Source organism: Gasterosteus aculeatus, chromosome 4, assembly GCF_964276395.1.
Source record: "Gasterosteus aculeatus chromosome 4, fGasAcu3.hap1.1, whole genome shotgun sequence".
Classification (NCBI taxonomy): Eukaryota; Metazoa; Chordata; class Actinopteri; order Perciformes; family Gasterosteidae; genus Gasterosteus; species Gasterosteus aculeatus.
Window position 1 is genome coordinate 10,855,138 of NC_135691.1, and position 27,592 is coordinate 10,882,729.

A 27,592-nucleotide genomic window follows, 5' to 3' on the forward strand; every position below is an offset into this window, starting at 1 on the left:
TTCAGTGGTGGCTGCTCTTCTGATGGTGGTTTTGTGTTGCTGCGTCTGATGTAAAGTGAGGCGTCGTAGGAAGACAGGTAAGACTTCAAAAGCCTGTTTGCACCAGACGACTTTGCTGAAAGTGTCTTTTTGTTTTCATTCTGCTTTAACTGATAAATAATTATGTTCTTTTTTGTCCGTTATTCATCCTTAAGGTAAAAACACCTTGAATTTGGACATGAACTCACCGGACGATTAACAATGAACAGGACTTCTCACATTACTTTGACTTTATGAAAGTATTCTTTTGTATTTTGCTTCAATGTTGAAAAAAACATCATCAACATTGTGTGATCAGTGAAATGTCGACACGTCATGTTAATCTCAACAGCAGCACCACCTCTTTAATGATAAAATACTGATGCTTACAATTAAGACCCTTACAGTTGTTTTGAGGTCTTTAAGAACATCCTTTAATCCATCTCAAATAAAGTTAATTACTTCATCATTTGATTCAATAGCAGTGGTCTCTCTGCATTGTTGTTGTTTGCTTATTTTGAGTTTTGGTGGTTTAATGTTCGCACAGTAGCCCTCCAAAATAAATGTGATTGACAATTAGAAAATAAAATTCATCAATAAGGTTGTGACGGTTGCAACTTTTTACTTAGTGGTCGGATGTTACTGTAAAGTAAACGTTGAATTAAATGCTGCATGTTGGATTAAGTTTCATCATTATCAACAGTTTACATTACATTTACATTACATGACATTACATGTCATTTAGCTGACGCTTTTATCCAAAGCGACTTACAATAAGTGCATTCAACCATAGAGATACAAACTCAGATGAGCAGGAAACAACAAAATGCAATTTCATGTACAATTTAAGTGCTACAATTTGTTAGTCTTTTAGGCAGGTCGAGGCAGTGTGTGAAGAGGTGGGTCTTTAGTTTGCGCCGGAAGATGTGAAGGCTCTCTGCAGTCCTGGGGTCTTCAGAGAGCTCGAGAGTTTAGTATTTAATATACATTTCAATGTATTTGATTTATTTATATTGGCCGGGCCCCCACGGAGTGCACCTCCTCACCACATCCGAAACATTTCATCGACAAGGATGTTGCAAATATCACGTACTCGTAATCATGTACCTTCACATGGAACCGGAGGTGGAGCTCCACACTGCGGTTCTTAAGGAACAGGTACAGGTGTCTGCGGTGAGACACCACGTGCTTCGGCAACTGAGACTTACATCCAGATGAGATCTTTTGGATCGGTGACACCAACGTTCCGTGTCCGGACAGCTCTCCGCTGAGGAGCTCGGCGGTGATGAACGGAGGGATGTTGGACGGAACCAACCCGGTTGCGTTCAGTGGCAACACCTGCACGAAGGCTCCTTTTCCCTCACGGCCAGAAGCGACGTCCTGCGCGCTGTGGTCGGCCCTCATTTCCATGCCGTGCTTTCGCGTGAGGGACCGGGACAGATATTGTCTATTTACCGACCGGAGACACCGGCAGGAGAAAAACGCCCAATAAACCCACACCCAACTTCCGCCGAACAAACTTAAACCCAACTTGACGTGAACACACTACCACTAAAGCACTTTAAAGCAATTAAAAAAACTAGGGGAAAGAAAATAAAAGTCTAAAAACGACTCGCTCAGCAGCTAGGGTGGCCATTTCCTTCACGTCAAAAAGGAGGACACTAGTGATGGGGGTGAATGAGATGAATCTTTCTTCGTTTCTTAGGCATTTGTTGACGGGGGGGAGTAAAAAAAAGAACTACACGAACATGTAACCAATGAAATTACTTATTTTGACACACATTTTTAGCCGATACGTATTAAACTAACGAGGTAATGTGTCAAAAGGCGGACCTTTTTAGTTATTTTCTCAAAAGGAGGACCAACGAGTGTCCGGCTTAAGGCTGCGCCTGCAGCCGGACAGGGCATTTAAAAGCCGGACGAATGGCCACCCTATCAGCAGCTCACTCAACGCAAAACCTCACTCCATCATGCACAGAGAGAGACCGAGAGAGAGAGGCTGCTGCTGTTTTGCAATTTTCAATTTTGTAATCTTTGTTTTCTTTAGTTTTTCTTTCAACTGCCCTCAGCTGTTTGTTTGCTCTGTTGCATTTGCTGTGTTGAACCTACTTGCGTGTCTTTTAGTGATTTGTGATTACCTTGGTTTTATTGTTTTTTCAAATAAAACCCTTTTCTTAAAATACAACAAACATGTCCCTGCCTCATCCACAGTGACTTATTTGCGTGCATTGGGTATTTTAAAATCTTAAATCAGTATTTTTTAGGGTGTGAGTCCCCGGGTGGCGTAGTTGGTGGTTTTCCCCTAAATTCCTGTCACACAGAGATTACAGCAAGAATTTATTCCACTGCGGCCAAACAGCAGTGAGATATCATAAGCATATTTGTGCACCGTGGGGCAGCTTATAGTATTTTGTATTCATGCATCTGACAAAACTCACTTTTTTCACATGAATAAAAAGGAGGACATTTTGGTTGGTCTCATTGCAAAGACGTCAAGTGTACTGAGGAAACAGAAGCATTAAATAGACAATAATGAAGTCCAAGGCAGTAGAAGTTGGCTAAAATTTCTACTCCTTTTCTTACCTGAAGAGGATTACTAGGGTGAATTGGGACATGCAGTTCCTACACATAAACACAGGGGGAACATTACCATAGAAATGCATTTACGTAAGTGCCTGCTAATGGGAACAGGGGGGATGGGAAGCAGAGAGTTTTTGACTGTGTTGTGCAACGAGGTGGCGTCTTATGCTGTGTGATGTGATGCGAGGAAATGGACATTGGTACTTGTCTGTGGACTTAAAGACACTCAGCGCCCTGGGCAGTGAATTTATTTGTGGCAGAACACGCGTCCGAACATGTTTCCCCCCTAGTTCGCCGTATAATGGCTTAACACATACAATGGAAAGGTGTTAGGGCCTCTACACACAGGTTTCATCTTCATTAACTGCATCTCAACCAATGGGAGGCACATATCACACTGGTTATTTGTAGCCAATGAAACTGTGCATTGAGCAAACATCTGGTAAGGTAATTGTTATCATTGTCAATTAACCCCTGCATCACACTGTGGCTCGGAACAGTGATACACATACACACACACACACACACACACACACACACACACACACACACACACACACACACACACACACACACACACACACACACACACACACACACGCAAGCACACACATACACACACACACACACACACATGTATACACAGAGTAAAAAATGAGCCCTGCAGTGAAACCGTCTCCTCTGCCTCTGAACCAAGTTGACATGTGATTTTTTGTCGTGCAGATTCCTCCCTGCTCGCGTGTGGAGTGCGAAGTGCTGTGCTGTTTGTTGTTGTTGTGTTCAAAAATGAAGAAACGCCGGACAGACAGAGGTCATCACTGATCAAAGGGTTAAAATCAAATGTATTTAATAGAGGAGATGAAGTTGTGGTAAAAAGAACATCTCAGCTGAGGAGCCGCTGGTCTCAGCAACCAACAGGCCCCAGGTCAGTCCTTTTGATCCCCCCCCCATAGTGCCCGTCTGTTGCCTCCACCAGCCAACTCGAGAACAATGGTTCCTACAGGTATTTATAACAATGCTTAAAGGTGTGAAAGTTAGTGTCCACACCTCTGGGAGTGGTCTTCTGGTGAGTTCAATGTAACTCGGATTTTGAATGACCCTCAGTCAATATCAGTTGTTGTGCAAGTACTACATGCATGCATTCCAGTTGATTACATTACATCAAATACAATCATAACTGCATTGGTATTATTCTATTACAGTTGCAGAATTACAGTGGTTTTACAATATTGTCATTACTTTATTGATTACACAGTTTCACAATCATGGCTGTATTCTGGTGTGCAATATATGCATTTTTATTAATTTTATGAACCGGGTCGTCGTGGCACAGGGGTTAGAGAAGGTGTGCTGGGAAGCACAAGGTTGTTGGTCCGATTCCAGGCTGCCCCATGTTCCATGTTGAAGTGTCCCTGAGCAAGACACCTAACCCCTAATTGCTCCCTGGGCAAAATGTGAAATACCCATGGGTTTAAAGTGTAATGTAAGTCGCTTTGGATAAAAGCGTCTGCTAAATGACATGTAATGTAATGTAATGTATAGTTGTTTCTAATATCCTACATTGTCTTAATTGTGACGGCCTTTTATCCTTGGAGGAAAAAGAAAAACAAGTTGGCTGAAGACTGTTGTCCATCGACGGGTTGAACCTCAGGAGACCTCTGTCATGATGGTTGTGTTCTGATCTTTGACTTTGTGAATCCAGAGTCGTCTGACTCTTTTCACTCGGCCACGTCTCTGATTGGTGAGAGAGGGACGCTTTTCTTTTGATTAATTGTGGTACGGAGATCGTCTTGTTGTGAAGTGCACCGCTGCACATTTTAGAATACACATGACCAATTTAAGATCCTTCATCAAATATTTGATGGGAAAACACTGAATACATAATAACAGCTGTGAAAATGAATATGGATTGTTGTAGATAAAATAAATAATGGAATCGTAAAATCAGTACTTTTACAAGGAAATGCAATTTGATATTACTGTTTGTTTTACAGCAAAGAATCGTTCATATGAAATCATTTTAGCACACACGTGATGATACAAGATTATGTATATCGTATTGAATTTGAATAGTTAGATGTGTTTGTTTCATAATAAATGTTGACTTTTCATCCCTGACAGAAGTCATGTTGTTGGAGGTTAAAAGGGGAAGTGAAACTCGTAACACTCACCTTCCTTCCTCTCTCCATTTACTAATAGATGAACCCAACAACGCTCTGGTCGGTTCGTAGTCTTCACACATTCTCCTCAGAGGCTGTTCATTAGCGGGACTCTCTTCAGGCTGTTCAGTGGGATTTGCTTGTTTGCTTCTCAGAGAACAGCAGACACGTTTTGTTGGACCCTGGAAACATGGAGGCTGTGGTTGGACTGTTTGTGATGCTTCTGGGAGTCTCTCATGGTGAAGTGTTTCACTTTTAATATCAAGTCTTAAGTTTAATCATTCTCCTCAGAGATGCAGGTCGAATTTCTGAACTTTTCTTAATATTGTGTGCATTATTTGATAGATATTTACCAAATATAGCCTGAAATACAATTTGGTGTTATTTCAAAATATTTGACTTTCAGTATACTTAAAAATAAAGTGCTGTAGGTGTAAAACACAGGATGAACTCCTAAACTCACAATTTGGCAAAATGTTTTACAGCTGAATATAAACTGACAACACTCATCAAAACACCTGTTTGCATAACGTTGTCTGATAGAGACACATCTGCACCAAACACACTCTTGTTGCTTTAAATTAGCAAATGCTTAAAAGTCATTCATTTTTTTGTTGTTCAGGTGTGGAAACCCACTGTGACGGCCGACAGAACGGAGCTCAGTGTTTTGGAGATTTGGGAGGAACTCTGGTCCTCCAGCTGATGGACAAAGCCTCAGAAATACATAAATATCAATGGTCAAAAAATGGAACAATAATACTAGAGGGGAATAACAATAAAACCTCATTTAATAGGATAGAAAACAGATCATTATTTACTCCCAGTGATGGAATATTCAGGATCAATAACCTGATCAAGACTGATGGTGGTGAATATAAACTTGAAACCTTTGGTTCCGATGGAAAGTCATCAGGTTCCAGGTTTCAACAGTTGACCATTCAAGGTAAATAACTATTTATTACACGCATCTCATGCTCCACGTGCTCTATATCCGTATCAATGTCTGGACTGCTCTGTATCAGGAACCCTACAGAATGATCAAGATTATGTCAATATGAAAAGTCATCCTAGTCCGTTTCCTTCAGCTCCTGTGTCCTCTGTCCTGCTGATTCATGAGTGTCTGTCCCATGGAGAGAGGAAGGTGTCCTGCTCCTCTGAGGGAGCAGACAGTCCTCAGTACAGCTGGACACACTGACAGACAATACTAACAAGTATTAATACTAAATATTATCAGTACTGTCACAACCGATTGGCGGAAGCAGAACTTAATCGCAGATTTCCAAACAAAAGTACTTTAATCAAAACGAGAACGACAACAGAAACGCCACCCGGGGGCTCCGGGAGAGACGTAGGCCGCTGCCAGGAAGCCAGGTGGAGATTTGGGGTAAGCAGTTGCCCCAGAGACAGGCATCCTGCTGAATGTGGCGTGGCCCGCCCCAGGCAAGACGGGTTCCCCAAACTGATTCAAGGGACAAAACTCTCTGTCCTTGTATGGTTGCGTCATTCTATCGTAAGGGGTTACTTGCAGAGTTTAATAAAAACTACTTCATTAAAAAAAAAAATCTAACTGCCAAGGGGCAAAACGCAGCTAGAACGGGACTCACAAACGGACTCTTCGGGAAAGACATTCAGTAACGACGCGACCAGGGACAAGAGACACACATGGCTTAAATACACAGGGATGATGCCGGTGATCACGGCAGACAATCACAGGGGCTGACACGACAGGATGTAAAGCTAAACCATGACCACAAGAGGCAGGAAACTACAAAACAGGACACAAAACCACACTGTGACAGGTACATCAGTTATTCTTGAAGGCTTCATCTTCATTAACTGCACCTCAGCCAATGGGACGCACATATCACAGTGGCTGTTTGCACACAATACTCTGCGTGTTGAGACAGAAACAGATTTCCCAACAAACACAGCACCGTTACGCGATGGTGAGGAGTCTGGTATCACAGTATCAACTAACCTCAACGGTAATTTCACATCTACCAATAAAACTGGACCCTCCCCCAGTTGTGATTCATGAGACGTTATTAACTCCTCTGCAGTGAATTTATTCAAGTAATTTCCGTTATGTGTGTTCTCCATTCTCAACAAAAACACTTGTAATGTTTGACAAAGTTCTGCGTGTCTCTTGTGTGTGTTTTTTACAGTGGGATCATTGACAACAGCAGTTTGTGTCCTGGCTGTTCTCGTAATTCTGTTAGTGGTCGGGGTCTCTGTCGTCTGTGCTCTGAAGAAAAAGCGAGAAAACAAACCTAAAGGTACAGAACAAAAATCCCTTTTCCCAACATGTAACTGCTAATGACCCTTATGGCAATGTGCTTGTTTACATTTTTGCCAAAAATGTGATGACGTTGAGACAAGCGCAACTGTTCTATTTTCCTTTCAGTCCAGCTTTTGGTAAAATTAACTTCCAAAATGTCAAGCTATGACTTTAATAATTCATTGAACCAACATACTGTGGTGGAGGAGCTAGTCAGATCCATTATGTTTATTACTTGGAAGGAAACTACTTTAACTCCACTACAAACATTGAAAATGTTGCTTACAATATGTAACACATTTCTGGAAAACCTAAATATACCAATAGATCATGCATTAAGGCAGTGGTTCTCAAACTGTGGGGCGTGGATGTATTACAGGTTGGGCGCGGGAGAAATTATTTTTTAGATTATTATATTTATAATCCTTTATAATATATATATATATATATATATATATATATATATATATATATATATATATATATATATATAATCCACATGGGGAAATTATTCTCTGCATTTTCCCTATCCGTAGTAATTAAGGAGCAGTGTGCTGCTGTGAAGCACTGGGGCTTCAGTGTCTCGCTCAAGGACACTGAGACATAAAAACTATGGAGAGAACACGGATCGAACCGCATTGTAAAACATCACAGCCCTGTTTAGTTATGTCCACTTACTTTTCTTTAACTAAAGATGTAGCATACATGGACATATGTGACATCCAGGCGTGCGTTCGTTTTTGACGAATGCTTTATTCCTCAGTTTAAACGTGTAAGAAGTGTGCATCAGCGCCAAGTTACAGGTCTCTTTTCCTTCTTCCTTCTCTTCCTCTCTCTCCATCTCCCGTTTGTCTCCTAAACAAGGACCCCTTAGGTGACCTTAGTGCCTGCATGAGCTTAACTCTCTCACTTACTAAAACATGTACACAATATCTCTTGGCAAAGGAACATATATCAAGTTAATAATCAAATAATTAGAAAATCAAATAAATAACTAGTACATGGAATACATGGATTACAGGGGGATGTCCATTTAATGTACATCTCCATCCTGTGGACCCTACAAAGAGGTCTGACAAGTTTTAGATTTGAACTTAACTGTTAAAAGTTGAACTGTTAAGTTAAAACTTTACTTACTTGTACTGTAACTTACAGTGATGCTTTGTGTTGACTTCTTTGGGCTATTTTTGACAAATAATAGTTCTTTTTTTGAACAACAACTCTAACAATGTGCACATTTTGTTTGTTTTTGTCTGATGGAGCAATCTAGTTTACATGAAAGTGACTTAAATTTTTTAAATTCTATTATTAATAAAAGCACACATGGAGTCACAAAATTGTCGTTATTTCAATAAAAATTCAGCATGGACCATTTTGTTACATTTTTGTTGGGGCCCGAACATTTTTCCACATCCAAAGTAGGGCCCGACAGAAAACGTTTGAGAACCACTGCATTAAGGTAAAAGCAGGCTTTTATTGTTGTAGTTTATAGAATAAAGTAGTACAAATTGGCATGAAGGATTCCAGTACAGTTCAAGCCCCTCAAATGTTTTGTTAAGAAAAGTACTTGAGGACTTTATATATTTCAACATTAAATATACATTTGTGTCTCTTTACTTTCACTCTGCAGAAGAAGACAACCAGGAATTAACCTATTCTGAGGTCAGGATTGGGCCGCGGCCGGGGAGGCAGATGAAGCAGAGAGCAGAGGAGGAGGTGGTGGAGTACGGGGAAGTGAAGTGTTCACAGTGACACCGACACAATGTTGAACCCGCTGCAGACAGTTTCGTAATTTTCGTGTTTACTTTCACGCTGTGAACTGATGTAAATATGAATTTTTAATGCAATGTCCTGTCCCTGTTTTTGCTCACTGGATTTCAAAGTAATGTAGTGTTAGAATATACTTGGACTGAAATTAATTCATGAACCGGATGTAGAATGAGTAGTTCACAGTATAAACGTGTATTCTCATGCTTACTGTATTTAGTGGGGATTCATTAAACGCTTGGTTTTGTGTGAAGTCAAATTAGACCATGCTATCTTCCTTACGGTCATTTTTAAATAGTTCAGTTTCTAGAGAAATTTCTATGAGAAAGTTTGCAGCATATTTCCTGTTTCCATAGTTTCAACACTTCTGCTTAATTCAAAACGTGGTTTAGTCAGTTGCAGAGGTGATTATAGAGACAATCGTATCACATTTGGTTCATTAAAGTAAATGCAGTGATGAATATGAGAAGGCTGTGTAGCTTTAATCACGCTGCTTACAATAACAGGAAAGTTAGTAATGAAATTTTTCTATTTTAGTAGCTGATAGCATAAAGCATGCAGTTAAATTACATTGTTTCACTGGATTGCCAGCAACCACATTGCATTCAGTTCCTCATACTTTTCCTCCTTTACTAAGATCTAGTCCCAGAAACATTTTGACTTGTCATACTGTTAGGGTTCGGAAACCCCTCGAAGGAGGCCTCACTCCTATGCTCTGGCCCTGGCCGGAAACGATGAATGAAGAGAGCCAACTTGCTCAAATTAAACAATTAAAAGCATTTACTAGCTAAACAACGTCATATGGAATACAATTACAAAGGGAAATACAATACAAACAGTAAAATATTTCGCGAAATAGAGAATTCTCTCAGTCAAGTATAAAGTGACTTATCAAAGCGGCTTCAGAAATTTTTTCAACAGTTTCTTCCCCGCTTTGGTCCTTTGAAAACTCTTGAGGTGTGTCTTCTTTGGTGCATTTGAATGTCATTGGCTTATTCTTCAAAGGGTCCCCTCCTGGACTGTCCCCTTCACGTCGAGGTGTGAAGCTGCAGCTGTAACCTGAAACCTCTCTGTCCTATCTGTCCCTCACATTCCAATGCATTCAATAGAGATACATACGGCTTTATGCCTCAATGAGTGAATATAACAAAGCATACATCGTTTAACCTTCATCTTATAACTAGTACACTTTAATTACAACACATCATTAATGATCACCGTTCATCACAAGATCTAATCCAGTATATGTGGTCCAACACTCAAAACATTTGCCTCAATCGGCTGTCTTACATTCAGTTGCTCATCTACTACCTGACAGGAGAGAAAACTCCCAAAAAACCCTCTTTGGGGAGAAAATTGGGAGAAATCCATAATGGACGGCAACTAGCCTCCATCCCCAGGTTTTAACATCACATTCTGACAGAATGTTAATGTGTACAGTGTTTATATGAATTACGTGACTATACTTTGTGTTAGATTCATATTACATTCACTTGCTAATGTAATAACTAATATCTAACATTACACAAACTACAATTCTAGAATAAACATTTTTACATGTACAATCATGTCCATGACTAGGCGTGCACTTCTACTTAAATCCCCAACAATACTGAGCATTCAATGTGTTTATCTCTTAACACCATCATGTTTTTATATTAAGTTATTCATGTTTCATCTGCCTGAGGTTTAACTATGTGAGGAACACAAGTGGTGTACAAACACAGCCTGCCAGCAACACCTCAGCCATGTGGTCGGTAGCTTAGCGTCTAGTTAGTTCCCTTCCTGAGCTCTTCCTCCTTATCTCGCACACACACACACACACACACACACACACACACACACACACACCTCCCCCTACACATGCACGAATCAATGTTTTTATTTGTTGTTTAGACATTAGGATATCGTATAATAGCTTTTGTTGATTTCCCATGGTATTGATCAGATTAGTATAGTTGGAAGTTAATAAAACCTGTTATACTTTAAGGAGCAGTTTTCTGTGATTTTGTGCATATGTGTATTGTAATGCTGGCTAGATACATAGCCAGCGTAGAAATACTCAAACCTTCAATTCCGTGCTCTTAACGAGTGAATATCAATTATGAGACTTGATTTATAGTTTGGTTATTAGTCCCTTTTTAGGCCAGTGCCCCGTTATTTATTTATTTAGTGAATGATCTCAGCAATTATTAATAATTCCATTGATGTCAATGATTTAATTTCACACTAGCTATTAACCAACACATTACCCCTATGTCATGTCAAACAAAATGGTGTTACTGTCATGGGGTGATAGCCAGAACGAAGGTTGAACGCAAAAGCAGGATTCAAAGGATAAAAAAAAAAAGATTTTATTTTGGCAGCAGAGGGATTTGAATAATTAGTTCGGGATCCGTGGCCGGGGAAGATGCTGGAGAGGCAGACAGGCACAGGGGTCCAGGCGGGAGGAGCGGTGCAGTAGAATCCACGCTGGAGGGAGAGGTAATGATCCGGCTGGCTGGAGGGGTTCTCCCAAGCCGCGGAGGGCGAGAGGGGAAGCCGGGGAAACACGAAAAAAGTCAGTGCAACAAAAAACTCTTTCTTTTGAAAATCAATCTCGGGTGAGAGCTGGCCAAGTTACCACTAGGAGGGCAAAACGATCTGGCAAAGACTGGTGCTCCTGCTGTTCCTTAGGAGGAGTTCCTGATGATCGTATATGCAGGACAGGTGTGACAGCAGGCAGCCACCAGACTCCGCCCAGGTAACCAGGGAAACCTGCTCTCCCAGCCTGAAACTCAGAAACCACACCTCCAAAGCCAAGTCAGATCATGACAGTTACGTGTGTAAGGCCATTCCCAACAGTGCGGTATTTGTACAGTACAGCTTCTTTACTGTGGAACAGTGTGAATGTAAAGAAATGTAGTGTGGGGAGATTTATAGGTCAGTGTAAAAATCATTTAGTAATGTGCACCATGTTAATTTATGATTTGATATCATCTCATCTTAGGTAATAATGTCATTAAATACATGTATCTATTAAGCCATTTTGTGTGCAGGTAAGCCTGTACACCACTGGTTTACATGGCCTGTGCACTGAGCATCATTTTCTATTTTACGTGCAGCGCAACCAACATGAAAATGAAAACAGGGGAATTCTCCCACTGAAAAACAAAGATTGACAAATGTACGACGAGTTGCACAAAATTAGTGTTATTACAGCGGTTTGTTTCTAAAAGAACATTTTTGCAATCCTCGGCCTAATATGTCAGTACAAAGTTTACATTTCTACATCTTCCTCTTTTCTCTCTCTTCTTTAAAGTGAGCGTGAGTTAATATATACAATGTAGCACTTAAACATTTCACAAATACAAAAGAACGGATACGTAGGGACTTCTTCTTTCTTTGTTAAAAATGAACGTCTGCATTTAGCCGTTAAATGTCGGTGGACAATGAGTCATGTAGAAGCTGTTGTTCAGGATGTGGCTTCATTCTGCTGTGAAAGCTTAATATTCCACAGTCATTTGTGAACACGCTTGCTCTCAGTTCCTTTCTGTTATCACGATGTTGTAGCAAAATAAAAAAGGTATTCAACATTGGAAGAGTTTTAACCAAATTTTGTTAATGTCGTATTGCAAACCTGCTCAATTGCAAATGATGACATTTTTGTTTTTTTAGATTAGTTCATCGTGTTGCTTTTATTAAATAACACCATTTTGTTTTTGTTTTCTTTCCTTTTTTTAAACAAAGACATTTCAATTTCCATCACACCAAACACAGCGGTTAACTCGAAAAAGTTTGGTTTATACTTTAATAAAATAGGTTTGGTTAATACTTTGAAATGATGTATTCTCATGCGAAATCCAGCATCCACACCTCAACAGAAAGAATATTAAAGGTCTTACTAGACTGAATGTTTTGTTAAAGATGAATCCCAATAAATCAGTCTTTTCCCTGCTTCCTTGATCATGTGTAACTGAGAACTTCAAGAGGAGTCACACCCCAAAAAACACAAACAAACACACAAACACTATTAATAAATAAAGTATCTGTATATGTAAAAAGTTGAAGCAATAGTTTCCACACTTTATATGAAAAACCAAGATGTCACTCTGTGCACACGCACACAAAAAAGCAGAAGATCTTTGTGTGAGAAGTTGTGTTGTTTATGATGACACTTTGTTTCCATTTCGTGGTGTAGTACAGTTATTCTTAACACAGGAAGCTTCAGAAACCATTTCCATGTTTCATCTTCATCCATTTAAGGCTTTATTCGTCTTACTGATGTTCATAAATGAGGAAGTGAGATGTGAGTTGGCTAAAAGTTCTTCTTCCTCTCTTCTCTGAAGTGGATCACTAAGAGAACAGTCTCTGCACAGTGTGCATGTTTAATACTGAATAAGGTTTGTCAGAAAGCTGCTGAGCGCTGAGGAGACATGGAAGCTGTGATCGGACTGTTTGTGATGATACTCGGAGTCTCTTATGGTGAGCTGTTTAACTCATGTAAATGATGTAAATTGTGCAGTTCAAAAGAGTCCTACTTAATGTTCTCTATATACATTATGTTGAAAAACATCTGAAGGTTTCATTTAATATTTGAAAGTAGTTAAAGCTTTAAGCTGCAAGATTTATTTCATTCTTAGTCAAGTATTGTACATTAAAAAAAGGAAAGAATTCAAATTGAGTTTAAAGCAAATACTGATTCACTATCTCAGTCACAATTAAAAGAATGTGTTTCACGTGAAATACAATGTATTCAATAACTAAAGGTTCTGTAAAGCAGAAGGAAGTTTTTGCATAAGTAACTAATAAAATGTTTTCTATCGATCGGAAAAGAACACTTTTTCTGTCTGCATTAAGTGAACTAAAACTCAACAAAAGTTTTCTTTTCAGTTTTCTACAAAGATGAACGGATTCAGATAATTGTATTCATATTTTTCTCTACTACAGTTTTAAAACATTTCATTTAAACTGATTCAACCATATTAAAATTGCACTCATGTTATTTATAAGTCCAGCAGAGCCTCATTTCCACAGCAAATGTTCTTAAAAGTTCCATTAGAAACACAAATAAATGTTATATTACATTTTACTGATATTTCATTGCAGCTGCACAATGTTTATCTTCACTTGAAAGAATAAGACATCACTGTTTTATGGATCCACTGTAACTTAAGATCTAAACATTCTAGATAAAATCAAAGCTGCACAAAACGCACAATATTTACCAAATACAGCCTGAAATATCATTTGGTGTATTTTTAAAACTGTTCGACCTTCAGTATATTTAAAAATAAAGTGCTGTAGGTTAAAACACAGGAGGAACTCCTTATAACTGGACGGGTTAACTACAATTTGGCAAAATGTTTTACAGCTAAATCTAAAGTGTGTAACACTCATCAAAACGCCTGTTTGCATAATGCTGTCTGATAGAGACACAGCTGCACCAAACACACTATTGTTGCTTTAAATGAGCAAATGCCTAAAAATGTTTCATTTTTTTGTTCCAAAATGTTCAGGTGTGGAAACCAACTGTGACGGCCGACAGAACGGAGCTCAGTGTTTTGGAGCTTTGGGAGGAACTCTGGTCCTCCAGCTGAGGACAAAGCTGGACAAAGCCTCAGAAATATATAAATATCAATGGTCAAAAAATAGAACAATAATACTAGAGGGGAGAAACAATGCAATTGTGTTTAATAGGATAGAAAACAGATTATTCTTTACTCCCAGTAATGGAACACTTAGGATCAATAACCTGATCAGGACTGATGGTGGTGAATATAAACTTGAAACCTTTGGTTTAGATGGAAAGACATCAGTTTCCAGGGTTCAACAGTTGACCATTCAAGGTAAATAACTATTTATTACACGCATCTCATGCTCTACGTGCTCTATATCCGTATCAATGTCTGGACTGCTCTGTATCGGGAACCCTACAGAATGATCAAGATTATGTCAATATGAAAAGTCATCCGAGTGCGTTTCCTTCAGCTCCTGTGTCCTCTGTCCTGCTGGTCCATGAGTGTCTGTCCCATGGAGAGAAGGTGTCCTGCTCCTCTGGGGGAGCAGACAGTCCTCAGTACAGCTGGACTCTGGATGGAGACACTCTGACAGACTCTCAGCTCCTCGGTGGAAACAATGAGACGAACATCATCACTCTGAAACAACACGTCTCAGGACGACTGGTCTGCTCGGTCAGGAATGACGTCAGTAGTCACTCAAAAGAAGAGACGGTCTCTACCTGTGGTGAGTGACAGCATGAGGCGACAAAACGGTGACGTCAACAATAATAAATATTATCGGTACATCAGTTATTGGTCTCTGTCTCGCAGGCTTCATCTTCATTAACTGCACCTCAGCCGATGGGACGCACATATCACAGTGGGTGTTTGCAGCCAATAATTATCTGTGTATTGAGACAACAGCTTCCCCCACAAACACACCAACGTTACCTGATGGTAAGGAGTCTGGCATCACAGAATCAACGGTCAGGAATGACGTCAGTAGTCACTCAAAAGAAGAGACGGTCTCTACCTGTGGTGAGTGACAGCATGAGGAGACAAAACTAAATATTATTATTACATGTCATTTAGCAGACACTTTTATCCAAAGCAACTTACATTACACTTTAAACCCATGGCTTTTTACACTTTTGCCCGGGGAGCAATTAGGGGTTAGGTGTCTTGCTCAGGGACACTTCGACCAGAGACATGGGGCAGCCAGGACTCAAACCACCAACCTTGCAGTTCCCAGCACACCCGCTCTACCCCCTGCGCCACGAAGACTATTATTATAGTACATCAGTTATTCACAGGTTTCATCTTCATTCACTGTGTGTCATCCACAGTTAGAATAACCGAGGACCCCCCTTTGTGTTTGAAGAGTGACACACACACACAGAGTAGAAAATTAGCCTGTTTACCAGTGAAACTGTCTCTTCTGCCTCTGAACAGAGTTGACTTGTGATTTTGGTCGTGCAGGTTCCTCCCTGCTCGTGTGTGGAGTGCGATTCGCTGTGCTGTTTCTTCTCTTAATTGTGATCACAGCCTTTTATCCTTGGAGGAAAAAGAAAAACAAGTTGGCTGAAGACGCTGTTGTCCGTCGACGGGTTGAACATCAGGAGAACTCTGTTATGATGGTTGAGATCTGATCTTTGACTTTGTGAATCCAGAGTCGTCTGACTCTTTTCACTAAAGTCTGATTGGTGAGAGAGGGACGCTTTTCTTATGATCAATTGTGGTACGGAGATCGTCTTGTTGTGAAGTGCACCGCTGCCTTTGGAGACGGATGAAGCGTCCACAGCAAAGATGAATTGACGTTTTATGACTCAAACTCATTTTGATGCCATTTGAACTGATGGTAAAATCGAGTTCCACCTCTTCGCTTTATGCTGAAAACAATGTATCTGAGGGTTTGAAGGTCTGAAAAAGTTCAACAGTTTTATTTTCCCACTTTTAATGTCAGATATTTAAAACCCACTGGAATAATCTGAAAAGTGCATGGAAACTGATATTGTTCTCAGAAACGTCAAGTTAATGTTGCAGAGATAAATTGTTTTTACTTTTTTTATAGTTACTTAACTTGGAAGCTTTGTATATTTTTAAAATGGTGATTTTGCATTCAAAATGTGAGTTAAAGACCAAACTGTAATTGGGCAGAATTTATCTTAGGCATATTTACATGAATAATATGAATATGAATAATAGTTTCGTGTTTTTTTTATTTACTGATAACTAAAAAAAAAATATTTTCTTCCTTGTTTAAAAAGAGTAATATTGTAAAACCTTTCAAAACTTTAATTAGTTAGATTGTTGTTGTTGTTTTGTATACTGTCACGTACACAAGACCAGTCAATCAATCAGTTCATCCCTTTGTTGACATTTTGATTACAGACTTTAATAACTGCTGAAAGTTGAATAAAACAAAATGTAAAATAGGACTTTTTATTTTCTGCAAGTGCAATGTCTTAACCATTTTATGTCCTCAAAAAGAATAAAGTATTTTTTCTTTGCATTTATCTTTTCATTCGGTTATTTATGAGAACAATTAAAAAAAAAGAATCTGGACACACAGTTATTTCAGGCCAGACAGTTGAGATGTCGCTTGGAGGAAAAAATACCAAAATACTTAAAAGCAGAATGAGTCAAATAAAATTCTAAAGTAATAAAGCAATGGCACCATAATTTGTAGATACACTTCACAGTGCAGAGTTTTGGTGATATTCCATCTCACTTTCATTCTAACAATTGAGCCACTCGGCAGGATGAAGATCCTGTTCCTCAGTCGCTCACACAGAGATTCCAAGTCTTTTTGTTTTCTTTATTAGTTTTATATTTTATAAAACACAACTGCATCTATATTTAGTTTGTGAACTTGTTGCGCATCCTGGTAGCGGTAACAACTGTGCGATCTCCCCATCACCCATGCATCATTACCCCGTGTTAATTGCACCCGTGTGCCCTTATGTAGACTCCCTCTCACAGTAATACACAACAATAAACCTGAGATTGGCCCAGTGTTGTACACAAATATCACGAATGGCTCCCAGGAGTCAGATGATAAATCTGAGGGGGTTTGATTGCAATTAACGCCATGGGGCAGTGATGTTAAGGCTGGATGTCTTTCCTGACACTGGATATATTACAACAGAGCTGAAATTGAGAGCAAACTGAAAGAAATGTCATAGGGAGAGGGAAAAAAGTTTAAATAGAAACTTTGCCAGTTGTTGTGAATGCCTGAATAAAATACTGGGGCAATGTGATGTCCTGGATAGAAAGATTAAAATAATTATACGAAAAACAGCTTTTTAACGAGATAACTGCGAAGCACGCAAAGACTTAACTTAAATGTATAAATATTTCACAGCTGGTTGAACAGAAGTGGTTTTGCGGTAAAGCTATGGCCCTTTCTCAATCTTAAGTGGACTTTTTTGTGTTTTGAGGGAAGAGTTAAGATTCATAACTTAATGTTAAAAATAAGCTTTAACGTCTTGTCTGTATCCACGGTGTCCACGTGTTGTATTATCTAGCATTGTGCATTAAAACTAACATTGTTTGAATTAAAGGAGAATCCTTGATCCCTGTTAATCATGAAATCACCCAAAGAGGGCAGTATTGCTATTGCTTGTATTTGAGTATTTTTTGTTGTATTTTTGAAAGTTAGTTGATACAAAGCTAAAGTTTAACCGCTGTTAAGTCCCATTATAATATATATATATATATATATATATATATATATATATATATATACCACTTAAGCACTGTCAAGCTCGATGATAAGCTAAGCTAGCTGCTAGGCTGCTTCCATCTCAACATCTAAAGTTACCCTGCAGAGGACCACCACTGTGTCTCTAAAAGACTGGTTTGAATACGTCTTGGCTAAATGTGGGGAGATTGTTGGCTCTTCAAACACAGCCGTCAAATGATGGAGAGTTGAGAGCAAAGTGCACGAGGACAACAAGAGTGGCTAGTTCAACATGTTCCACCAGGTGGAACTCCGCCTCCAGGATGATCAAATGTGTGTAGTTTTGTCTTTAAGACATTAACAATTAAACAACAGTGTCTAAAATACACACTATATAACATTATAACAACAACAACATTTATTGCCAAATTCATGCATTTCAAAATGTCCTCTTCAAACACTCTCACTCAGTAGTCAGTTGTGTTTGAAGAGGACTTTAGATCAGACATCACTTTGTTTTAGAGAGGACTTTGGCAGTTCCCATTAATACAAGGAAAAGAATGGCCAACATTCAGCAAAAGAAGATAATGCCGGCGGAAATGGAATTCAATTCCAAGGAGGTTGAAGCTCCAAAGAACTTTTACCTACGTTCACTGGAGGAACAAGTAAGAGGTGAGCTGGAGGACAGCAAGGCAACGCTCACCCAAACTGAATCTGAGGGAAGAGTTCTCCTTCAGATCAATAAGGACAGTCTGCAACAGTTCCTAGATATTCTTCATCAACATAAGAATGGAGATGTAACGAGATATGTAGCCTGAAAGCACAGCTAAAAGAGACCGCTACCAAGCTGCAAAAGGTCAAGGGTGATGTTGAGACGTCATCCTGTGCTGAAATGCAGCTATTCAAAAACTTTTGCCAAACTAAACAGGACGAACAGCTGGATGCTATCATAAAGCTCAAGGCTGCTCTGGACAAGTCTAAGCAGGACTTGAATACGCAAATAACATTTGCAAAGAAGGACAAGGAGACGTTCTGGAACCTCGTTAAAGCTCGATTGGCCGAACAGACGCAGATCAACGATAATACCAAGTCTGCTTATGATAAGATTGAGCGGGACCTGAAGAAAGAACGTCTTCAGTGGCAACAGGAGAGGTCTTCCCTGACCTCCCAGCTAGAAAAACTGAAAGCAGAGACCAACGAGAACTTGAAAGTTAGCAAGGATTGGTTGGACAGCTGCTATCAGGAAAAGTTTGGCGTCACGGCACAGCTAAAATGCTCTCTTACCAAGCTGCAGACGCGAGACAACGACATAAAAAAAATCACCATTGCTCTGAAGAAATGTGAATATCAGAAAGCTTGCCTGCAGTCTGCCCAGTTGGAAAAGAGCAACTCCTGTGAGGTTGACCACGCCAGTGAAAAAAAGAAGAACGACGACCTCTTGGCCGCTGTGAAGAAGGCTGAGCAGCAGCTAGAGAGCCGTACTGTTGAGTGGCAGCAGGAGAGGTCTTCCTTCAAAGCCAAGCTGGAAGAAACATACACGGACCTCGAACATGCCAAGCAGAGGAACATCGCTGCTGTTCGTACAATGGAGAAGGAGGCTGCGACGATGTTTGAAAGAAACCAGGCATCCCGAGACGAGCTGGAGGAACAGAGAGCGGAGACTAACAAGATCGCAAGAACTCTGAAAGAAACAGAATATCTGTTAGAAAAGCAGCGTCTCAGCGTTCTGGAACTGACATCACAGCTTGAAACATCCAAGAGCCACTGTGTTACCACGCTGGAGACACAGAAGGAGGACCACAAAGAAGTCGTAGCTGCTCTTTGGAAGAAATGTGAAGATGAGCGAGAGAATGAACGTCTCGAATGGCACCAGATGAAGTCTTACCTCCTTAAGACCACAGAACAATCCCTGGAAAGGGAGAAGGAGATGCAGAAGGACAAGGCCTGCTTATTATCTCAGGTGGAAGACCTTCAACGTCAGACCATCAAGAAGCCAAAGAAAAAGTGGTACAAGATATTCTAATACCCGGCTGCAGAATTCAAGATCGACGACACCAACGCACACACACACACACACACACACACACACACACACACACACCAACACACACACACACACACACACACACCAACACACACACACACACACACACACACACACACACACACACACACACACACACACACACACATAAATACATACACATATAAACACATAAATACACACACACACATAAATACATACACATTAACACGTGTATTTATGTACACAAAAACATAATCATATAAATACATACACATATAAACACACATAAATACATACACATAGAAACACATAAATACATACACATAGAAACACACACATGTCCTCTCCGGGGACCATCACCTTATCGCGGTGGAGAGGTTTGCGTGTCCCAATGAACCTGAGGGCTGTGTTGTCTGGAGCCTGGTGCTCCTGGAGGGTTTCCCCTGGCACAGAGATCTCAGGCGAGGGACCAGACTAAGAATGGTTCAAAAAGAGTTGGAAAAACAAAACAGAGAACGAGGTACCTGGCCCGGATGAAGCCTGCGGCCTCCATCTGCATCTGGTGCTATGCCCAGATGGAGGGCTCGCCGCCCGAGCGTCTGGTGGGCGGGACAGGAGGCATCGGTATGGCGGCAAATCACTGTCAAAATTTGAGAGCGTAAATCAGGTTGATGCGCGCTCGTAAATCAAACATTCGCGAGCAAATCGTTCATTGAAAAATGAACGACGAACAAATCATTGATCTACTCGCTACCAGTGCTGAGCCTATGCAGGTCACGTGAAAAATGAACAGTTTGCATGTTTATTGGCGGACCTTTTATTGCAAGGTTCTGGCCGTGTCTGGTAACCAGAGCGAGCTCATCGTCAGTGAGATCAACGTGACCGGGGTCCGGCGGTACGAGCCGAGTACTCACTTGTCTGGACGGCCGGCTACAGGCTGAACTTCACGTGACCTGTATACAGTGCTGTAGTGGTAAAATTAGAGGTGGGTAAACTCTGAATTTTGTGATCATACAGACCTTGACGCGATGCGAAGCAATGCAACACAAAGCGTTGCGACTCTGTAAGGCTGTCCTGGCTATGTTGCATTATGTTATCAGTAAAAGTCATATACAATCAACACGCGTTCTGGGGTTCATGGCTCCTCTGTGCTTCTCTCTCTATTCGACCCGGTGTTTCTCCTCTCCCTGTGCTCTCTGCATCATTGCCTGTCCTATCACTGCCTGGAAAAATATGTTGAATTTAAGAGTTAACCAGTTAAGCAGCCTGTCAATTACACTGACAACATAAGTTAAAGGAACACTCGTGTACTACCTACGTCATCATAAATAGCCTACAGCATGTTTTGTTTTGACATTGAGAACTGACTTGTTTTCTAACGCTTACAGGCTTCTCTACACCTTTCATGACTTAAAATAATTGATTAAGCATATAGGCGTATTCAGTGAAGCAACAGCTTTGCTCCCCGCTCATGATGACAGGGGAGGCAGAGCCTTTGAACATTGACTGGATTTTCTCCTAATTATGTGCGCGTGTCACCAGGCGTTTTTCTTGTCCTTTTACCGTGCACGACCAGCGAACACAGAGCGCGCGACTACTACCCCTCCCCCGTCGGTCGTTCTCGACCGGTCCGCGAAATATTGTCTGACATGAAAGGTTGGGGACCGCTGGGCTGATCCACAACGTGTATGTGTTTACACACCTCCTGGATCCTGATTGGTGTCGCTGCTGCAGCCGCAAGGCACTGATTGGATGGTCACAGACGGTAATACAGCGCAGATGAAAATGATTCAGCCTACGGCGTTTATGTTTATGTTCAACAATAGGAAACGTAGTTTTAGCTGTTTTAAAATTACACCAAGTTTATTTCGGATTATTCCAACGGAGAATAAAAGAATACAAGGCGCAGGGAACTTTGAGGTGCGTAATCGCCACTTTTAGGTGCGTAAACGCTATTTCCAAAATTCCAGAGGTGCGTAAACGGCGTTTACATGCGTTTACCCTCCACTACAGCCCTGGGGGTAGAGGTAGGCGAAGGGTTAGGGCTGGGGCGAAGGGGTATAAAATAGAATTGGAATTCAGCCTTACTGACCCGTGTAGACACCTGTAGGCACCCATTGTTCTAGATTGGTTGGTGGAAGCAAGAGACAGTCACTATGTGGTAACAATGAGGTCCGTGTACGTTTTGATAGTCCCTTTTAACGTAAAAACCAAAAAATCCAAAACGGTAAAACGGAAGTAAACAGTCGTTTTCTCGTTTTTTGTTTAGAACCAAAAAACGAGACAAACTCACAACTTTTTACTCCGTTAATCCCTTTTAGGGTTTTGGCCATAAAACTAAAATACGAAGCGGAGCCGCTAAACCGGAAGTACGCAGATTTTCACAGTAAGACTCAACGCCAGGAACGTTTATGCTAGAAATCCGTCTTCGGTGACAGCGGTTAAAAGTTAATTAATGGATATAAATAAATAAATCCTGGTCCGACGGGATGTGTTAGCACCAATAGTTGACAACACGCACACTTGTTGCTCTTGGATCAGATATTTATCTTCCTCGCATTGTGTCAGTGAATGCAGAGCAGAGACAGTTCAAGGAGACGCAGAGTATACGTGCGGATACATGTATTTAAACCATAGATTTACTTATATTTAACTGTGTTTACGTTATTTATTAATCTGTTATTACAGATACATTTAATGCTGGACTTTTGGTTTCATTATATATAATCATTATCTGTCACACTTCAATCCTGAATGTAGGTCAAAGGATGAGAAGATCTAATGTTGGTCTGTGTTCCAAAGAAAATTACTTCAGTTTTATTGCCGTCAGATTTATTACTATTTTGAAAAAAATAAACCTTAAATTATCACTGATTGTGTCCATGTCAGTTCACCTCAAAGCCAGATTTAAGGGCAGCTTCTTGATTGCACAGAGACATTTTATTTCCAAGAGAAAATAATTGTTTAACATTCAATTCTTATTTTGAAGAAGGGTATTAAGGGTTTTGATTTCAGAGTTAACTGTGTGGTACTGTTTGTTTTCATTATTTTATTATATTGGCAGGAGAGTTACCACTGCCGTTATTTGTGTACGGACAATATGCACTACGTGTACTACGTAAAATGTTTTGAAAGGATAATTGTACAGTGAAATCTATTTCAAATCATAAAATTGAACAGCCTCTGAAAACAAAAACATCTGAAAACATCAGACCAATCAAAACAACATTGGTGCATTTAGCATCAAACAAAACATTTTCTGAATGATCCTTACACCGTTTTATGTCAATTTTAAATAGTTTTGTACAGAGATGGCATTGAAAATGTGTTTACTCACAGAAAACATCCACCACTCCAAAGGACAGTCACATGCAAAGAACGAACTTCACTTCCCGTTTCCCTCGTCACATTTCGCTAGCTGTCCCGGGAGTACAGCTCCCTCTAGTGGCCTTAGTGGTGAACCTAGTTTTCCCACTGGGCTAAATATGGACAGAGAAACATGTCCCTGCCTCATCCACAGTGACTTATTTGCGTGCATTGGGTATTTTAAAATCTTAAATCAGTATTTTTTAGGGTGTGAGTCCCCGGGTGGCGTAGTTGGTGGTTTTCCCCTAAATTCCTGTCACACAGAGATTACAGCAAGAATTTATTCCACTGCGGCCAAACAGCAGTGAGATATCATAAGCATATTTGTGCACCGTGGGGCAGCTTATAGTATTTTGTATTCATGCATCTGACAAAACTCACTTTTTTCACATGAATAAAAAGGAGGACATTTTGGTTGGTCTCATTGCAAAGACGTCAAGTGTACTGAGGAAACAGAAGCATTAAATAGACAATAATGAAGTCCAAGGCAGTAGAAGTTGGCTAAAATTTCTACTCCTTTTCTTACCTGAAGAGGATTACTAGGGTGAATTGGGACATGCAGTTCCTACACATAAACACAGGGGGAACATTACCATAGAAATGCATTTACGTAAGTGCCTGCTAATGGGAACAGGGGGGATGGGAAGCAGAGAGTTTTTGACTGTGTTGTGCAACGAGGTGGCGTCTTATGCTGTGTGATGTGATGCGAGGAAATGGACATTGGTACTTGTCTGTGGACTTAAAGACACTCAGCGCCCTGGGCAGTGAATTTATTTGTGGCAGAACACGCGTCCGAACATGTTTCCCCCCTAGTTCGCCGTATAATGGCTTAACACATACAATGGAAAGGTGTTAGGGCCTCTACACACAGGTTTCATCTTCATTAACTGCATCTCAACCAATGGGAGGCACATATCACACTGGTTATTTGTAGCCAATGAAACTGTGCATTGAGCAAACATCTGGTAAGGTAATTGTTATCATTGTCAATTAACCCCTGCATCACACTGTGGCTCGGAACAGTAACACACACACACACACACACACACACACACACGCAAGCACACACACACACACACACACACACACACACACGCACACGCACACACACACACACACACACACACACACACACACACACACGCAAGCACACACATACACACACACACACACACACATGTATACACAGAGTAAAAAATGAGCCCTGCAGTGAAACCGTCTCCTCTGCCTCTGAACCAAGTTGACATGTGATTTTTTGTCGTGCAGATTCCTCCCTGCTCGCGTGTGGAGTGCGAACTGCTGTGCTGTTTGTTGTTGTTGTGTTCAAAAATGAAGAAACGCCGGACAGACAGAGGTCATCACTGATCAAAAGGTTAAAATCAAATGTATTTAATAGAGGAGATGAAGTTGTGGTAAAAAGAACATCTCAGCTGAGGAGCCGCTGGTCTCAGCAACCAACAGGCCCCAGGTCAGTCCTTTTGATCCCCCCCCCATAGTGCCCGTCTGTTGCCTCCACCAGCCAACTCGAGAACAATGGTTCCTACAGGTATTTATAACAATGCTTAAAGGTGTGAAAGTTAGTGTCCACACCTCTGGGAGTGGTCTTCTGGTGAGTTCAATGTAACTCGGATTTTGAATGACCCTCAGTCAATATCAGTTGTTGTGCAAGTACTACATGCATGCATTCCAGTTGATTACATTACATCAAATACAATCATAACTGCATTGGTATTATTCTATTACAGTTGCAGAATTACAGTGGTTTTACAATATTGTCATTACTTTATTGATTACACAGTTTCACAATCATGGCTGTATTCTGGTGTGCAATATATGCATTTTTATTAATTTTATGAACTGGGTCGTCGTGGCACAGGGGTTAGAGAAGGTGTGCTGTGAAGCACAAGGTTGTTGGTTCGATTCCAGGCTGCCCCATGTTCCATGTTGAAGTGTCCCTGAGCAAGACACCTAACCCCTAATTGCTCCCTGGGCAAAATGTGAAATACCCATGGGTTTAAAGTGTAATGTAAGTCGCTTTGGATAAAAGCGTCTGCTAAATGACATGTAATGTAATGTATAGTTGTTTCTAATATCCTACATTGTCTTAATTGTGACGGCCTTTTATCCTTGGAGGAAAAAGAAAAACAAGTTGGCTGAAGACTGTTGTCCATCGACGGGTTGAACCTCAGGAGACCTCTGTCATGATGGTTGTGTTCTGATCTTTGACTTTGTGAATCCAGAGTCGTCTGACTCTTTTCACTCGGCCACGTCTCTGATTGGTGAGAGAGGGACGCTTTTCTTTTGATTAATTGTGGTACGGAGATCGTCTTGTTGTGAAGTGCACCGCTGCACATTTTAGAATACACAAGACCAATTTAAGATCCTTCATCAAATATTTGATGGGAAAACACTGAATACATAATAACAGCTGTGAAAATGAATATGGATTGTTGTAGATAAAATAAATAATGGAATCGTAAAATCAGTACTTTTACAAGGAAATGCAATTTGATATTACTGTTTGTTTTACAGCAAAGAATCGTTCATATGAAATCATTTTAGCACACACGTGATGATACAAGATTATGTATATCGTATTGAATTTGAATAGTTAGATGTGTTTGTTTCATAATAAATGTTGACTTTTCATCCCTGACAGAAGTCATGTTGTTGGAGGTTAAAAGGGGAAGTGAAACTCGTAACACTCACCTTCCTTCCTCTCTCCATTTACTAATAGATGAACCCAACAACGCTCTGGTCGGTTCGTAGTCTTCACACATTCTCCTCAGAGGCTGTTCATTAGCCGGACTCTCTTCAGGCTGTTCAGTGGGATTTGCTTGTTTGCTTCTCAGAGAACAGCAGACACGTTTTGTTGGACCCTGGAAACATGGAGGCTGTGGTTGGACTGTTTGTGATGCTTCTGGGAGTCTCTCATGGTGAAGTGTTTCACTTTTAATATCAAGTCTTAAGTTTAATCATTCTCCTCAGAGATGCAGGTCGAATTTCTGAACTTTTCTTAATATTGTGTGCATTATTTGATAGATATTTACCAAATACAGCCTGAAATACAATTTGGTGTTATTTCAAAATATTTGACTTTCAGTATACTTAAAAATAAAGTGCTGTAGGTGTAAAACACAGGATGAACTCCTAAACTCACAATTTGGCAAAATGTTTTACAGCTGAATATAAACTGACAACACTCATCAAAACACCTGTTTGCATAACGTTGTCTGATAGAGACACATCTGCACCAAACACACTCTTGTTGCTTTAAATTAGCAAATGCTTAAAAGTCATTCATTTTTTTGTTGTTCAGGTGTGGAAACCCACTGTGACGGCCGACAGAACGGAGCTCAGTGTTTTGGAGATTTGGGAGGAACTCTGGTCCTCCAGCTGATGGACAAAGCCTCAGAAATACATAAATATCAATGGTCAAAAAATGGAACAATAATACTAGAGGGGAATAACAATAAAACCTCATTTAATAGGATAGAAAACAGATCATTATTTACTCCCAGTGATGGAATATTCAGGATCAATAACCTGATCAAGACTGATGGTGGTGAATATAAACTTGAAACCTTTGGTTCCGATGGAAAGTCATCAGGTTCCAGGTTTCAACAGTTGACCATTCAAGGTAAATAACTATTTATTACACGCATCTCATGCTCCACGTGCTCTATATCCGTATCAATGTCTGGACTGCTCTGTATCAGGAACCCTACAGAATGATCAAGATTATGTCAATATGAAAAGTCATCCTAGTCCGTTTCCTTCAGCTCCTGTGTCCTCTGTCCTGCTGATTCATGAGTGTCTGTCCCATGGAGAGAGGAAGGTGTCCTGCTCCTCTGAGGGAGCAGACAGTCCTCAGTACAGCTGGACACACTGACAGACAATACTAACAAGTATTAATACTAAATATTATCAGTACTGTCACAACCGATTGGCGGAAGCAGAACTTAATCGCAGATTTCCAAACAAAAGTACTTTAATCAAAACGAGAACGACAACAGAAACGCCACCCGGGGGCTCCGGGAGAGACGTAGGCCGCTGCCAGGAAGCCAGGTGGAGATTTGGGGTAAGCAGTTGCCCCAGAGACTGGCAACCTGCTGAATGTGGCGTGGCCCGCCCCAGGCAAGACGGGTTCCCCAAACTGATTCAAGGGACAAAACTCTGTGTCCTTGTATGGTTGCGTCATTCTATCGTAAGGGGTTACTTGCAGAGTTTAATAAA

General features: G+C 40.5%; 1 protein-coding gene and 1 long non-coding RNA gene across 2 annotated transcripts in view; one reads left to right on the forward strand and one right to left on the reverse strand.

The window, feature by feature from the left end:
* Nucleotides 1–27,592, forward strand: part of LOC120817833 (hemicentin-2) — a 50,889-nt gene that overhangs the window by 2,798 nt on the left and 20,499 nt on the right. The window contains exons 4-8 of the mRNA XM_078102181.1: nt 5,380–5,700; nt 5,843–5,898; nt 14,826–15,027; nt 15,114–15,320; nt 26,676–26,973. Of these exons, the coding sequence (XP_077958307.1) occupies nt 5,380–5,700; nt 5,843–5,898; nt 14,826–15,027; nt 15,114–15,320; nt 26,676–26,973 (1,084 nt within the window). The remainder of the gene's footprint in view (nt 1–5,379; nt 5,701–5,842; nt 5,899–14,825; nt 15,028–15,113; nt 15,321–26,675; nt 26,974–27,592) is intronic.
* LOC144406321 (uncharacterized) lies at nt 20,332–23,444 on the reverse strand. The gene is made up of 2 exons (XR_013467596.1): nt 23,328–23,444; nt 20,332–20,630 (listed from the first exon to the last, which is right to left on the reverse strand). It is a non-coding gene; the product is annotated as an uncharacterized LOC144406321 (long non-coding RNA).